The 16,274-nt window shown below is 39.5% G+C and overlaps 1 protein-coding gene across 3 annotated transcripts in view; it reads left to right on the forward strand.

Moving 5' to 3' along the window:
* The window catches only part of SLC39A10 (solute carrier family 39 member 10), a 97,141-nt gene that overhangs the window by 47,259 nt on the left and 33,608 nt on the right, over positions 1–16,274 (forward strand). For all 3 annotated transcript variants that reach the window (XM_046018270.1, XM_046018269.1, XM_046018268.1), the window contains exons 2-3: positions 10,044–11,068; positions 13,572–13,779. In XM_046018270.1, the coding sequence (XP_045874226.1) occupies positions 10,055–11,068; positions 13,572–13,779 (1,222 nt within the window). In that variant the 5' untranslated portion in view covers positions 10,044–10,054. The remainder of the gene's footprint in view (positions 1–10,043; positions 11,069–13,571; positions 13,780–16,274) is intronic.

The following is a 16,274-nucleotide window of genomic DNA, read 5'->3' on the forward strand; positions in this document are numbered from 1 at the left end:
GCCAAGTTGGCAGCTCATACCAAGACTTCAGAACCCTGTGTAATGGCTTTAGTACCGGACGTAGACTTAAGTCAATACCAGCCCCAGTATTCCACTGAAGACCAAAGAGCTAAAGAATGAGGTTTTGGACACATTGCTGGCACTAGCTAGAGCTAGCTGGACGTACAACAAACAAGGATAATTCTTATCCCAGAGCATCTTGTGGAAAAAACAATTAGTTGAATTTACCAGAACACCCCAGATGGGTGAGATGTGACTCTCCAGTTGATCCAGAAGTATATTGTGGGTCCCAGGCTTCAAAGAACCATCCAAAAGAGAGTCAAAAGCTGTGACAGCTGTGCTAAAAACTACCCTGAGACCGGACTCCCACCAGTTCTAGAGGTAGGACACTTAGAGGCACCAAACCTGGAGAAGACGAGCTGGTTGACGCCACAAACAACAGGTAATTTTAGTATTTGCTGATATTTATCAACACCTTGTACAAGTTGAGTTGAAGCTTTTCCATGCCGTTCAGAGAAAGCATCAGAAGTTGTCTGAACACTTATAAACAAAAGCAGGTTTGGATTGCTGCTAACAATTCAGAGTGACAGCGAACAGTATTTACGGTGAAGGTCCATAAGCCAGTGTCTGGTGTGTTGGTAACTCAGTGGAAATTGCATGCTTCATGCAGCCCCCAATCAACTGGGAAGATGGACAAAAATGAATCCTGTGCTTAGAAAAACTTCGGCAAAGGTTTGTAAAGAAGCCAATTTTAATGGGGGAGAAGCCTTGCTGGTTACCCTGCTTTGGGTAAATGGCCCCTAGCAATCAGCCTGGTTTCAGCCCTGGGGAAGTACTCTGTGCAAGGCCCTTTCTACATGCTTTTCATGACAGGAATTCCTGACAGGGCCTGCGTTAGGGAATTGGATCCTATCAGGTGTGTTCAATCTTTGGGAAATACTTCGCTGCTCTCCGTGAGTTTGCTTCCAGCAGGTTGACGAGTGCCCCACAAATGTGCCCTTATACTGCCTGAGTCCTGAAGACCCGGGGTCACGGAAGACCTGAAAGAGGAAGCGTCTGGAGGACTGAGTCCAGCCTTGTTGGACGGGACCTTCTGTGTGCTGTTGAGTACCCGTCCTCCAGGGACGCTAAAGGGAGTTAAATCCGCTGCACTCAGATGAAGCTGGTTCTACAAAAATCCGTAGGTCCCCTGTACCTTGTCAGCAAGGAGAACATCAAAAAGACTCCTGCTTGGATCAGTGACCCTCTGATGGACCTAAAACTACTTGGGCGCGCTGGTCCAAAGAAATCAGTCAATACTTAGCGTTTTTCTGTTTTGGCAACCTCTCAAGCTTGAACAGATAATCCACCATTAGGATTTTGGCAGTGTTGGCCAGGCTGGCAGTCGTTCTCGCTGTTGAATATGTCATTCTGACTCTGTGCGGAGTATGACCACAGCAGCCCAGCAGTAACGCTTGTAACCTGGTGCACCCTGTCAGCTGAGAGTCTGGTTAATCCAGGTGTCCAGTTAACCTGCTTCTTGGTTTCAAATGATATTTTCGGGGATTCTGCAGAATGAAAGTAGTGATCCTCCTGGATGAACAGGAATGCTGTTATCATCGCTGGCTTACACTTTGTAGATAGGAATACTTCACTAGGGGAATGAGAGTGCAGCCATCTTGGTAATGGAGAATGCTGTGTTTCAGTTCGTGTGTTGGAACTAAAGAATATTTCTAAACGAATGCAGAAAGTTCCACTCGGCTCACTCGGTCTCCTCCCCATTTTGGCCAGGAGTAGCTGGAGTGCTCACGGCCCCATTTCCCTCGAGAATGAGGAGTGATCAGAAGACAGTGGCGACTGAAACAGATGACTGGAGGTTAGGAGGACTAAAAAATGCAGCTGCAGGGGCGCCTGGGTGGCTCAGTGGGTTAAAGCCTCTGCCTTCGGCTCAGGGCCTGATCCCAGGGTCCTGGGATCGAGCCCCACATCGGGCTCTCTGCTCCGCGGGGAGCCTGCTTCCTCCTCTCTCTCTGCCTGCCTCTGCCTACTTGTGATTTCTCTCTGTAAAATAAATAAAATATTTAAAAAAAAATGCAGCTGCAGCTTTTTACCCAGGCCTTTTGTGGTTTGCCTTGAAATGGTTCGTCTCCTCCTCCAGGGGGCAGATTTCAGGCTCTCCCATCTCGTCTACCTGCCTCTCTGATAAACCCTTTCCTTGATGCATATTCAGTGTCTCGGTGATTGGCTTTGCTGCACTTTGGGCATAGAACTTGTTTGGCTACACATGGGGTCAATAATTTGTTGCCTGATCAAAACAGATCTATGTTTTATTGCCACCACGGGTACCTGCTCATTGGACAGTGTGATAACGCGCTCGGATTAAACCGCAAGACATTTACATATCAGATGAATGGAGGGCCATGCACTGAAATACTCTTTCACACGCATCTTCTACAAGGTGAACTGTGGGAGTGTAATTTCCTCTTTCTGCTTAGCAGTGATCGCCACAATTACCCATGCTCTTTCATCTTCGTTAGTGTACTAGTAAAATTAATATATTTTAAATGGTGACTTTATCCATGAGGCTGTATAAGAAACTGAAATGTCCCGATTTAAAAACCAAAAGTTCAAACTTAATGTAGCTTTGGAATTAGAAAACATTATCGACTAAATGGTTTAAAAAAAATTTTTTTTCTAAGATTTTATTTATTTGCTTGAGAGAAAATGAGAGAAAGAACATGAAAGGGGGAAGGACAGAGGGAGAAGCAGGCTCCCTGCTGAGCCCGGAGCCTGATGCGGAACTCAGTCCCAGGACCCGGAGATCATGACCTGAGCTGAAGACAGAGTCCTTAACCCATGGAGCCACCCAGGCACTCTGGTTTTTCCAAAATTCTTAAGCCACATCTTTCACAAAATAATTCTGCCTAATTTATTTGGGGAATCCTAACATGCAGTTGACTGAAGTATCATTTTAAATAAATGGGAGTGTTTGATTTACTTGTATTGATTGTAGTTCTCAGACATTAGCTGTCTGACTCAGACTCCATAAAACACTGCCAAGCTCTACTGCCAGAGTTCCTGAGTTACTAGGTCTGGGTGTGGTGCAAGGATTTATATTTCTAACAGGTTCCAAGGGGACTGATGCTGCTTCTGCGGCCCTGCAGCCATGCTCTGATGAATCACGGACAGAGGTTATGTGATATCTCAGAATTAAAGAAGAGCACTTAGAAGAACCTAACCTGAATTCCAGTGTCCTCCTCTAACAAGTACTGTTTCGTCACAGTACCTCAGACCCCCACTCTTTTTAGGAAATAAAACACTGCGGATGCAGCTAAGCGTGTATACCATCCTCTGCCATCTGACTCTCCTTCTCTTCCTGAAAAGTAACCATTCCAGAACGTAACCATCCCCACATTAGGTTCTTGCTACCTGTCTGTATATATGTCCCCAAAGTAAAATGTTTTGCATATTTTCAATGGTGTTTAAATGAGAGGACATGGGTCTTTTTTGTGCTTTGTAAATTGTTTCTTAGCTCTGTGCATGTTCTATATTCTCTCAGAGTTGCATATTTATAACTGTAGTGTAATTTTTGATTACATAAATATACCACATTTATTTTATCCATTCTTTCATGGATGGGCATGTAGGTTTTTGACGGGCACTAATTATTACATAATTGATTGTCATTCCATAGGAATAAGGGATTTTACCTCGCTGCTTCCTTTCCTCATTTTTCCTTGCTGTTAAGCCCCACGTGTTCTTTGAGTATTTCCTCTCTCATATGGAGGAGACATCGCTTTCTTCCATTCCCAGGGGAATGAATATCTTTGTCTAAGCCAGTCACGGTAATTTCTTCCTTTACCAGTGATTGGTTTTGGCATGAGTATGTAGTATAGTTCTGCTCTTAATATATGTAAAGAGAAATCTGGGAGAGACTTTAGGGAAAGACTCTTCTCCCAGATAAAAAGAGGCATGAAGGGGGTGCCTGGGGGGCTTGGTTAAGCGTCTGCCTTTTGCTCGGGTCATGATCCCAGGGTCCTGGGATTGAGCCCCATATCAGGCTCCCTGGTCAGGGGGGAACCTGCTTCTCCCTCTCCTCCCTCTGAGCCTCCCCGGGTGCCTCTCTCTCTTCTCTTTCTCTTTCTTTCTTGCTCACTCTTATTATTTTTTAAATTTTTATTAAAGAGGCATGAATATAAATCCTCCAGCTTTGGATATAGTTTGTGTAACGATGGAATGGTTGTAGCAACAGCAGATCCTCGAGACTGAGGGGACAGATCTGAGAGCTTGGGTTTTTGATCATGCAGTTATCCTGGAACCACCCATTTCTTCCAAAAAATTTTTTTTTAATGTGAAATATTCGCCTAGTGTTCTGTTATTTACAGTCAAAGTATCCTGTTACAGGATAATTAACATTTAAGAAAAAACCAGAAAACAGTACTGCAATGAAGATTCTTGAGATTGTCTCCTGTGTCTGAGGGCAAAAGTTTCTCTAACATAGATGCATTGTTGGAAATGGAAATTTACAGCTATAGAGGATGTTCACGTTCACCCTTAGTAGATGTCAAATTGCTTCCCAAAATGATTGTACCTGTGATACACACTCCCATCAGCAGTGTATAGTAATTTCTACTTCTCTGCGTTAGATCTTTGCTTAACCTATTTGCCAGATATTTTTGTCTGTTAATGTCTTGGTGCATTATCTATGTTAGTAATTATGTTATTTTTTCAACAAGCTGTCCTCTTTTTTCCCCCTAAGATTTATTTGTTATTTTAGAGACGGAGAGAGGGAGAACCCTCGAGCAGTGGGAGGGGCGAAGGGAGAGAGAGAAGCAGACTCCCCACTGGGCGTGGAGCACAGTCTCAAAACCCTGAGCCAGACAAGAGTGGGGCGCCCACTGACTGAGCCACCCAAGGGCCCCGTCCTCCTTAGATCATCTGTGTAGCTATCTGTGCAGTATTGGAGTTTCTTCCATATTGATTAAATATGTTTTATATATTCTGGGTACTGGTCTTTAATATGCATTGTTTACATATACTCATTGCAAAGATTTCTGGTTTGTGACTTGTCATATGCTTTGTCTGTGGTGTTCTTTACTGTAGAGTAATACTTAAAGAATTTAACTTAATTAAAGTTTTCTTTTAAGGTTTGTGGTTTCTGTGTCTTACCTGAAAAATCTTCCCCTAAAGTCGTAACATTCTCCTAAATTTTCTTCTGAAACTTGTGAAGATTTTTGCTCTGCACATTTAGTCTTTTGGAGGTGACTTGTGTGTGGCGGGAGGAAGAGTTGCTTCAGTCAGTGTTACTGATTTTCTAACTGGAATCTCTCCTGTTCCTCTTGCATTTTTGTCTGTTCCTGTTGCCGGGTCGGTATTATTTTAGCGAGTGTAACTTTTTAAATAAAGAAGTCTTTGTTACCCTGTTTTGTTGTCTTTGGGCTTTTGCTCTTCATAAGAATTTTTGGATAAGCTTGTGCAGTCTTACCAAAAACAAATAGCTACTATGATTTTAACTGACACTGAATTAAATTTGTACACCTGGGAAGAATTTATGTACCTTCCGTCTCCCCCATGTAGGTGGTATCTCTCTTGTTTTTGTCGTTGTTCTTTACTGTCCTTCAGTAATCTTACACGTTTCTTTTTCTAATGGTCTTCTGTTTATTTCTAGAAGCCTTATAATTTTAAATTACATTTTCTAACTGGTTTTCAGTGAAGGAAATTTTACTTTTTATTTTGTTATTTTATCTTATTTTAAAGATTTTATTTATTTTTTTATTTGACAGAGAGAGATAGCAAGAGAGGGAACATAAGCAGGGGGAGTGGGAGAGGGTGAACCAGGCTTCTGCAGAGCAGGGAGCCTGATATGGGGCTTGATCCCGGGATCCTGAGATCATGACCTGAGTCGAAGGCAGATGCTTAACGACTGAGCCACCCAGGCGCCCCCCAAATTTTATTTCTAACCTTTTCACCAGGTGCTTTGATGGCTCATTCGGTTCAGCATCCTGGGATCAAGTCAGTCTGCCTACCTGCTCAGCGGGGCGTCTGCTTCTTCCTCTCCCTCTGCCCCTTCCCCCTGCATGTGCTAGTGCTCTCTCTCATGCACACACTCTCTTTTTCTCAAATACATTTTTAAAGAAATTAAAAAATAGCTTTTTCATTGAAATACAGTATATGTATAGAAAAATACACAGTAAGGGGCGCCTGGGTGGCTCAGTGGGTTAAACCTCTGCCTTCAGCTTGGGTTGTGATCTCAGGGTCCTGGGATTGAGCCCCCGGTCGGACTCTCTGCTCAGACGGGAGCCTGCTTCCTCCTCTCTCTGCCTGCCTCTCTGCGTACTTGTGATCTCTGTGTCAAAAGGAAAGAGAAATACACAGTAAAACACAATGAATTATCACAAAGTAGGCATATTTGTGTGACTGTTACTCAGAAAAAGAGAATGTTGCTTCACTTTCCAATTGCAATTATTACCCTCTACCTTCCTTTCAAAAAGTCATCATTGGGGTGCCTGGCTGGCTTAGTTGAAAGAGCATGTGACTCTTGATCTTGGGGTTGTGAGTTCAAGCCCCATGTTGGGTGTAGAGCTTACTTAAAAATAAAATGGTTTTAAAAAGTCATTGTTATTTTGGTGTAGTTTTACCCATTTTTAACTTTATATAAATACACATGCCTTATTATAGGCTTTGTGTCTGGTGTGTGCTTTAGTGTTTGCCATCTTTTGCACAGTCTGTGAGATTTATTTGTGTTGATGTGTGAAGCCATAATTTCGTTTTCATTCCTGTGTCGTATTCCAGTACAAGATTACTGTTTGTCCATTCAACAGTCGATGAACATTTGGTCTTTTTTCCTGTCTTAAGCTACGATGAATGCTGATTGTGCTAATTTTCATGTTCTTGTCTGTTGGTGTCAGTCTGCATGCATTTCTGTGGAATATATACCCAGGGTTAGAATTGCTTTGTGAGTGGATATGCTTGTGTTCAACTTCTGGAAGATCCTGTCAAACACTTTTCCAAAAGATACCAGTGTATGGTCAGTCGCGCCAGTAGTGCGTTCAAATTTGAGTTAACTCCATATTCTTAACCCCCATCTTTTGTATTTTGTTCTTTCTGGTGGGTATATAGTAGTACCTGACTGTGATTTTAATGTATATTTCTCTGATGACTATTGAAGTTGAGACTCTTCATATACTTAGTCATTTGGCTGTTTTCTTATGAAGTGCCTGGTCAGACTTCTGCCCATTTCCCCATTGAATTGTCTCATAATTTTCATATTCCCTTTTAGAAATTCCTTACACAGTTTTGATTGGTAATGTTGTGGTAATCTTTTCTCAGTCTGTGGCTTGCCCCTTTTTTTTTTTTCTTAAGATTTTATTTTTAAGTAATCTCTGTACCCAACATGGGGCTTGAAACTATAACCCCAGTATCAAGAGTCACATGAGGCACCCCCATTTCCCCATTTTTGTTTTAAAGACCCATGGCTTGCCCTTCTATTAAAAAAAAAAAAAAATCAGTGTATGACTGATTGGTAGGGGGAAGCAGAAGAAGAGGGGAAGCAGACTCCCTGCTGAGCCCAGAGCCCAAGACCCGGCTCCATCTCATAACCCCGAGATCATGGCCTGAGCTGAAACTGAGAGTCGGACACACAACCGACTGAGCCACCCAAGGGCCCTGTGTCTTTTTAATCTCTTAATGATAACTTCTGAAAAACAGAAATTCCTTATTTTTAATTGGAGTTTTCTTTACCCATTCCCCCTTTATAATGTTTTTTATGTTTGGTTTTGAATGTCTGGAAGCTAATCTCCCAAATCTTCCAGATCACACTTTTCCATATAGTAGGTCTCAGCCACGTGCGGTTTATCTAGCACTTGAAGTGCGGTTAGTCGGAATTAAGATGTTCTGTAAGCATAAAATACATGCTGGATTTCAACGACATAGTATTTAAAAAATGTAAAAATCTAAGTTTTTATTTTTTTATATTTATTACATGTTGAAACGATAACATATTGCATTTATAGTGAGTTAAATAAAATACAACACGAAAATGGCTTTGACCTGTTTATTCTAGAAAATTTTAAAATTAATTGACTCACATGCGTTTCTATATTCTAGAAGTGTGCTGTCCAGTAGAACTTTCTGTGATGATGGACATGTTCTATATCTACTGTGTTCAGTATAGTACCCATGAGCGGAAAGTGTCTGTTGAGTGTTTACAATTTAGCTGAGGTGATTGAGAAGCTGAATTTTTAAATGTAGTTAGTTTAAATTTTTAAGCAGCGATATGTGGGTAGTGGCTATCATATTGAATGGCACAGTTCTGGACACTTTATTGCTTTAACATTTATTGTTTTTTAGGTTTACAATATGTCTGAATTGATTTTTTTTTAAAAGATTTTATTTATTTATTTGACAGACAGAGATCACAAGCAGGCAGAGAGGTAGGCAGAGAGAGGAAGGGAGAGAAGCAGGCTCCCTGCAGAGCAGAGAGCCCAATGTAGGGCTCGATCCCAGGACCCTGGGATCATGACCTGAGCTGAAAGCAGAGGCTTTAACCCACTGAGCCACCCAGGCGCCCCCTGAAGTGATTTTTATATATGATGTGGGATAGGGGTCAGGTTTTTATTTATTTATTTATTTATTTATTTCTTCCAAATGGAAAGCAGATTGACCAAGCACCAAGGAAAAGAGACTCTTTACTATTCATTCATTCATTTATTTTTAAGTTTTTTATTTATTTGACAGAGAGTACAAGTAGGCAGAGCAATAGGCAGAGGGAGAGGGCAAGCAGACTCCCCACTGAGCAGGGAGCCTAATGCAGGACTCGATTCCAAGACCCTGGGATCACGACCTGAACTGAGGGCAGCCGCTTAACTCACTGAGCCACCCAGGTGCCCCAAATCTTTACTATTTTTAGACTCTGTTTTGTTTCTTTGGTATATTTGTTTATTCTTCCACTAAATAGCACACCTACTTTAGTACCTGGTAGAGTGAGTGCTCCTCTCTTGTTCTTGAAGTCTTGACCGTTTTGAACTTTACTTTTTCCACGTAAGTATTAAAAATAATTAATTATTATTTTTTTTTTTTTAAAGATTTTATTTATTTATTTGACAGAGAGATCACAAGTAGACAGAGAGGCAGGCAGAGAGAGAGAGAGAGAGGGAAGCAGGCTCCCTGCTGAGCAGAGAGCCCGATGTGGGACTCGATCCCAGGACCCTGAGATCATGACCTGAGCCGGAGGCAGCGGCTTAACCCACTGAGCCACCCAGGTGCCCCAAAAATAATTAATTATTTTTAATTAATTTTCTTCTTTTCACCAGTTTCTTCTGGGATTTATTGATACTATATTGGATGTATATCACACAGAGTCATGAACACGATATAGCCAGTCATTTTTTTAGGTCTTTTCATTTCTCTCAGTAATATGTGATCTTTTATTTATATAAACGTCTTACACATCTTTTGTTAGGTTTATTCCTAGCTGTTGGTATGGTAAATGATAACTGTTTTCTAATTTCATTTTATAATTATTGCTAGTGTCTAGAAATAAAGTTGATTTTAGGTTATTGTCCTTAATATGGCAGTTTTACTAAATTAACTTACTCTTATAGATTCTTTTGGATTTCCTACATACCCAGTTCTGCCGTTAGTGAATAATGATATTTTTCTTTCTGATTTTTATACTTTTTACCATTCTGTTTCATCTTGTATACTGCACTGAACAGGCCCTCAAGAACAAGGATCAGTTAGCTTTCATAAAGGACCAGATAAGAGTTATACAGTTCCTGTATAACTATATGGTAGATTCTTAAGTGTTATGCTTAAAGGGAGTCAGGATAGTCTATAGATGGAGTGATGAGCAGTTTGTTCCAATCTGAAGGACTGTACACTATTTTGATAAATTAAAAGGGGCCATTTTTATAGGGAAATGAAGAAGGAAAGAATGATTTATAGCACTGAAAGAAATGTAAAACGTTTGCCTCGTGGTTTGACAATTGCTGGAGAGTTTATGATTATATTGAATGTATCTTAAGTATGAACTAATGCCTGCTTCTCTTTTTAAATCCCTTTAGGAAAAATAGAAATGAAGGTACATATGCATACAAAATTTTGCCTCATTTGTTTGCTGACATTTATTTTCCATCACTGCAACCATTGCCATGAAGAGCATGACCATGGTTCTGAGGAACATCACAGACATCGTCGTGGAATGACAGAATCGGAGTCAAGCAAATTTTCAGTGCTGGATGCTGAAAATGAAAAAAAGTATTATATTGAAAAACTTTTTGACCGTTACGGTGAAAATGGAAGATTATCCTTCTTTGGTCTGGAGAAACTTTTAACAAACTTGGGCCTCGGAGAGATAAAAGTAGTTGAGATTAATCATGAGGATCTTGGCCACGATCATGTTTCTCACCTAGATATTTTGGCCGTTCAAGAGGGAAAGCATTTTCACTCCCATAACCACCAGCATTCCCACAATCACTTAAATTCAGAAAATCAAACTGTGACTAGCGTATCAACAAAAAGAACCCCTAAGTGTGATCCGGAGAAAGAGACAATCGAAGTATCTGTCAAATCTGATGATAAACATAGGCATGACCGTAGTCATCGCTTATGTCGTCACCATTGTTTGCGTCATCACCTCGACCATAACGGCACGCGCCATTTTCCTAATGAGTCCATTGCTCACAGTGAGCGTGGGGAGACTAGCCATGAACCTTCAACAGAGACCAATAAAACACAGGAACAGTCTGAAAGTAAGCTACCGAAAGGAAAGAGGAAGAGAAAAGGGAAGAAAAGCAACGAAAATTCTGAGGTTATTACACCAGGTTTTCCCCCCAACCATGTTCAGGGTGAACAGTATGAGCATAATCGGGTCCACAAACCTGATCGTGTACATAACCCAAGTCATTCTCATGTACGCCTTCCAGAACATAATGGTCATGATCCTGGTCATGTACACCAAGATCTTAATCCTGATAATGAAGGTGAACTTCGACATACTAGAAAGCGAGAAGCACCACATGTTAAAAAAAGTGCAATTTATTCAGCTGCTACTCACAAAGACCATAATGAAGATGACCGTCAGCATGAGGTAGGTGTAAAGAAGATGGTTGCTCCATAATTCTCAGATAATTGTGGAACATTGTAGATAAAAAAAGAAGTAACAGTGGAGAATAGTCAGTTATATTCAAACTTACTTCCAGATAATGTTCCTGAGCAAAATTCTTTAAGGAGTTAAGATCAGATTAAAGTGTTTTATCTGGCTTTTCATTTTCAGTGTTCTCAAATATGGGTTCCTCAAATCTAAATACTTAAAGGTTGTTAGAACATATATTCCTTATTTTACTTTCCAGCTTATGACTTCTTTTGACTTCCCAAGTTAGTTTTCATTTTATTATTGCTAGTTGGTTCTAGATGTTTGAAAATTGAAGTCTTTTTTGTTCACCTGCCCTGTTGGAAAGTAGGCATTTTCTTTTTCGTAATTACTAACTTAAATGAATTAACTGCAGAGTGGTTCCCAGTCGTTGATGTAGCTCTAAAGTCAGTTATTTTATATATGTGGTAGGTTTGTTTTTTCTATGTCACTTTATTGTAGGGCCTATGTCCTCATAATTAATCTTTTATCATGTGTTTGGCAGATGTAGGGTGAATGCAAAAATATAAGATAATAGGAAAATCCACTAGTAATGGGATGGTTGTCCTATCCTTTAAAATTTTTATGTTCCTTTAAATACTTTCACATTTGATTGGTTCTTTCTCAACTTTTTTAACTACTTATCTTAAACATGTTTATTTTTGTTGCATTAAAAGTATATCAACATCCTTGTTTAATTCTAATTTTTAGTACTTCTTAAAGTTTAGAAAATTGTTGAACTTACTTATTGTTTACACATATAAAAAGCAACACTGTACCATCTAATGGGGGATAATGACTTCACCGTTTTGTTTCTGTCTCTATTATTGAAGTGTATTTTGCATCTGTGGAAATATCTCTGTGTTTCTTCCCTGTGTAAATAATCAGATACTGGTTTTCAGCAGCACTGATTTTTTAAAAATTAATTAAAAAAATTTTTTTAATTAACATATAATGTGTTATTAGCCCCAGGGATACAGGTCGTGAATTGCCAGGTTTACACTTCACAGCACTCACCATAGCACATACCGTCCCCAATGTCCATAACCCCACCGCCCTTTCCCTACCCCTCTCCCCTAGCAACCCTTAGTTTGTTTTGTGAGATTAAGAGTCTCTTATGGTTTGTCTCCCTCCCGATCCCACCTTGTTTCATTTATTTCTTTCCTACCCTCCAAACCCCCCACGTTGCATCTCCACTTCCTCATATCAGGGAGATCATATGATAATTGTCTTTCTCTGATTGACTTATTTCACTCAGCATAATACCCTCTAGTTCCATCCACGTCGTTGCAAATGGCAAGATTTCATTTCTTTTGATGGCTGCACACTATTATATATATATATATATACACACACACACACACCAAATCTTCTTTATCCATTCATCTGTTGCTGGACATCTAGGTTCTTGCCCTAGTTTGGCTGTTGTGGACATTGCTGCTATAAACATTCAGGTGCACGTCAGCAGCACTGATTTTAAAATCCCTTATATTTTAGAATCTCAGTGTACTTGTAAGGAAATACTTTTATTTATTTGCTACCATAGATAATATCCTAGAATCATCTCTTGATTATAACTAGACGTTATCATTAATGTTACTTTTTCTATCAGACTTGTGGGGTCTATATCAGAGATGTTGTTTTATATCCTTACAGGTCTGATGCATATTTTTCTGATGAATTCTGATGAATTTTCTCAGGATTTCTAGAAATGTTCTATGCACTGGATAGAGTACTACCTCATGTTAAGACCTGAGAAGGAAACTTTTCTTTTTGTATGTTTTGATTTTGTTTTTTGTACCATAAATAAAATCATATAATGAGATTGCAAGTCAGTAAATAAGCATGCAACCAAAGTGTGTGATGTGTGCAAAAAAAGGCACTACCTCTCCTCTGCCTTTGTTTTAGATATTTGCTATATGATAGGTCCAGACTTGTTCGCTATTTGTTTTCTGCTTTGTTTTGTTTTGTACTTAACAGAACCAGTGGAAGCTGCCTTCTCTTATCTTCCACTTACAGCATTGGGTTAGAGTTCCCCAATATAATATTTTTGGGGTACCTTAGATAATCAAAATGCCTATATTGTGTATTTTAATACAAAGTTGTTAAAATTCTCTATGTTTAGTAATCTGGGATTACTGATGATTGTACTTTGAATAGGGAAATGATTTTTCTCTTCACCCTTTATAAATATAGTTGAGTGATTTTATTAATTATTGAGGAAAGTTATAATCTTTCATGTGTTGGAGTGAAAAATGGCTAAGAGTCCGTGTAGAGTTGGGTAGTGAAGTTGAATGTATTTCAGTCATAAATTCTTAATGAAAATCTTTATTTGTAATAGATATCTGTATTACAGGTTATTTTCAAATCATATTTAGACTTTATTATACAATGATTTCCTTTTCTGCTTAATCTTCTTAAAATACTCATTTACTTAATTTGTTTTATCAATTTTTTGCAGTGTTTGAACGTCACTCAGTTGTTAAAATACTACGGTCATGGTGCCAATTCTCCAATCTCACCTGATTTATTTACATATCTTTGCCCTGCTTTATTATATCAAATCGACAGCAGACTTTGTATCGAACATTTTGACAAACTTTTAGTTGAAGATTTAAATAAGGATAAAAGTCAGGTTCCTGAAGATAAGGCAAATATAGGGGCATCAGGTAAGAAAGATTAAAGTTTTTTTTGTTTTTTTTTTTTCCCCTCAAACTAGTCTCTCTACTATTTAAAAAATGTAATTGAGTTAGAAAGTAATTCCAAATTACTGTTTTCCATTTGGTGACTTTCAGTATGTTTTAGTCAGGATTAGATACGAATGTTTAAAAAAGATTGGGGAAAGGGGCGCCTGGGTGGCTCAGTGGTTTGGGTCGCTGCCTTCGGCTCAGGTCATGATCTCAGGGTCCTGGGATCGAGTCCCGCATCGGGCTCTCTGCTCGGCGGGGAGCCTGCTTCCCTCTCACTCTCTCTGCCTGCCTCTCTGCCTACTTGGGATCTCTCTCTGTCAAATAAATAAATAAAATCTTTAAAAAAAAAAAAAAGATTGGGGAAAGACAAGAGGCACAATAGAGTTTACTTGTCCTTTCAAGACAAGGATTGTGAAGGAAGGTTTTGCTTTGGATCGAGATAGATTAAAAAGAAAATAAAGATTTGTGACACATGGATTCTTCTTGAGCAAATGTAAATAATGGGGCTACCAATGAAAGTCATTGGTATTATAATTCCTTAAGTTAATTTTAGAGTGGAGGGCCTCCTTGAAAAGCTAAGGTGAAGTTTATAAGGAAGTAAAAAGGGAAGCCACTGTGGTTAAACCCCATGAATGTCAGAAATGCCAATGACTGGTGCATGAATTCATTGTGGGCAGTTTTATAGAGAGCTTCAACGAAGTAAAACCAAACCTCTTCTCAGTATTCTGTCTGGGCTCTCTTAAAACCATGTCTGGTTGGCTAGATAACCCCACCTTGATGCTCACAGGTATCTCCCACTTAATACTTCCAAAACTTCTACTCCATGAAAAGTTTGTACTTCTTACTGAATCTCAAATGCCGTAACAGTTCTTTTTTTTTTTTTTTAATAAAATCTGAAAATCTTTGGCATTTTTCTCTTAAGGTTTTGTTTTTCCTTTTTTCCCTGCATAATCAGTCATCAAGTCCAGTTGCGTCTCCTCTTAAATTCCTTCTAGCTCTATCCACTCCATCATAACTTGGTTTTTGATTGAATTGTTGAAATGACTTCATTACCTTCCCTTTCTAAAAATGCAGATGAGATTTTCTTTCTTTTTTTTTTTTTTAAAGATTTTATTTATTTATTTGACAGAGAGAGATCACATGTAGATAGAGAGGCAGGCAGAGAGGGAAGCAGGCTCCCTGCTGAGCAGAGAGCCCGATGTGGGACTCGACTCGATCCCAGGACCCCGAGATCATGACCTGAGCCGAAGGCAGCGGCTTAACCCACTGAGCCACCCAGGCGCCCCAGATGAGATTTTCTGACACAGAGTTTTTCTTTTTAGTGACCGCTAACGAACTTTAACAGACAAGTGTTGCATGCATATGCTTCTAAACTCAGTGACTTTGACTTCTTGCAGCAGTTATGGAAGGGGGAGAATGTTCTGTTAACGTCCTCAAATCTCAGAGCTCGTCAGTGACAGTGCTAGGATTCAAGCCGAGGGAATTTAGCTAAGTGTTTCACATGCTCCCCCCACCCCCCACTAAATTTTAACAGTATTCTATTGAATTATTTTTGTTTAAAGATTTACTTACTTACTTTAGAGAGAAAAAGAGAGCACAAGCGAGTTCGCCCGTGGTGATTAGCGCTGTCAGAAAATGAAGGGGCAGAGGGAGTGGGAGAGAGAATCCTCAAGCAGGCTCCCGACTGAGTGCAGAGCTAGATTTTGCCATGTATCTTTATACTATTCAATATTTCTCATTAGATTTGTCATTATATCTTTTGTACTGTAAGCAGTAATGTCTGAGAATGTAGACTTGTTGTGATGTGCTAGTTGTATTTTTTCTCCTATATTTTAGGAAGCTGTGTTATGCTGCATTGTTCGAATTCCAGAATCCTTTCCTTGGCGGGTCAGGCTTTCCAGGATATGATCCCTGCCTACCTACGTCTCTATCCTTATCCCCCACCATTCATTTCTGTCCTCTCAGCCCTAACTGTAACAAACTCCTGTTGATAGATTATTCTGTTTTTCCCTTAGTTATCTCTGCCTTTTCACATTCTGAACCTTTCTGTTTGAGTGACTACTATGATTTCTCAAAAATGCAGCTCAAGGGTTAGACTCTCTGGAATAACTTACTAACCATCCTGGGCGTCATTAACCTCCCTTCCTTGGCGCTCTCTGTATGTCTCTGTCCCAGTACAGAGCTTAGGGATTTTCATAATGGGATTTGTTAACTGTTTTTGTTGGACTTCAGTTGCTTAAAGGAAGTGACTGGGTCTTTTGAACAAAAAGAAAGCATTCACATATTGATTGAATGAATAAATTACTTTATATTAATCTGTAAGCTTTCAGTTATAACCCAGGAAAGACCCTTGTTGAAAATGAGTCTTTGGAGATCGTTTTATGAATGCAGTTGACCCCTGAGCACCACAGATTTGAGCTGTATGTGTACACTTGTATGCAGATATTTTTCAAGAAATACATTGGAAAGTTTCT

The sequence above is a fragment of the Meles meles genome, chromosome 9 (genome assembly GCF_922984935.1).
Source record: "Meles meles chromosome 9, mMelMel3.1 paternal haplotype, whole genome shotgun sequence".
Classification (NCBI taxonomy): Eukaryota; Metazoa; Chordata; class Mammalia; order Carnivora; family Mustelidae; genus Meles; species Meles meles.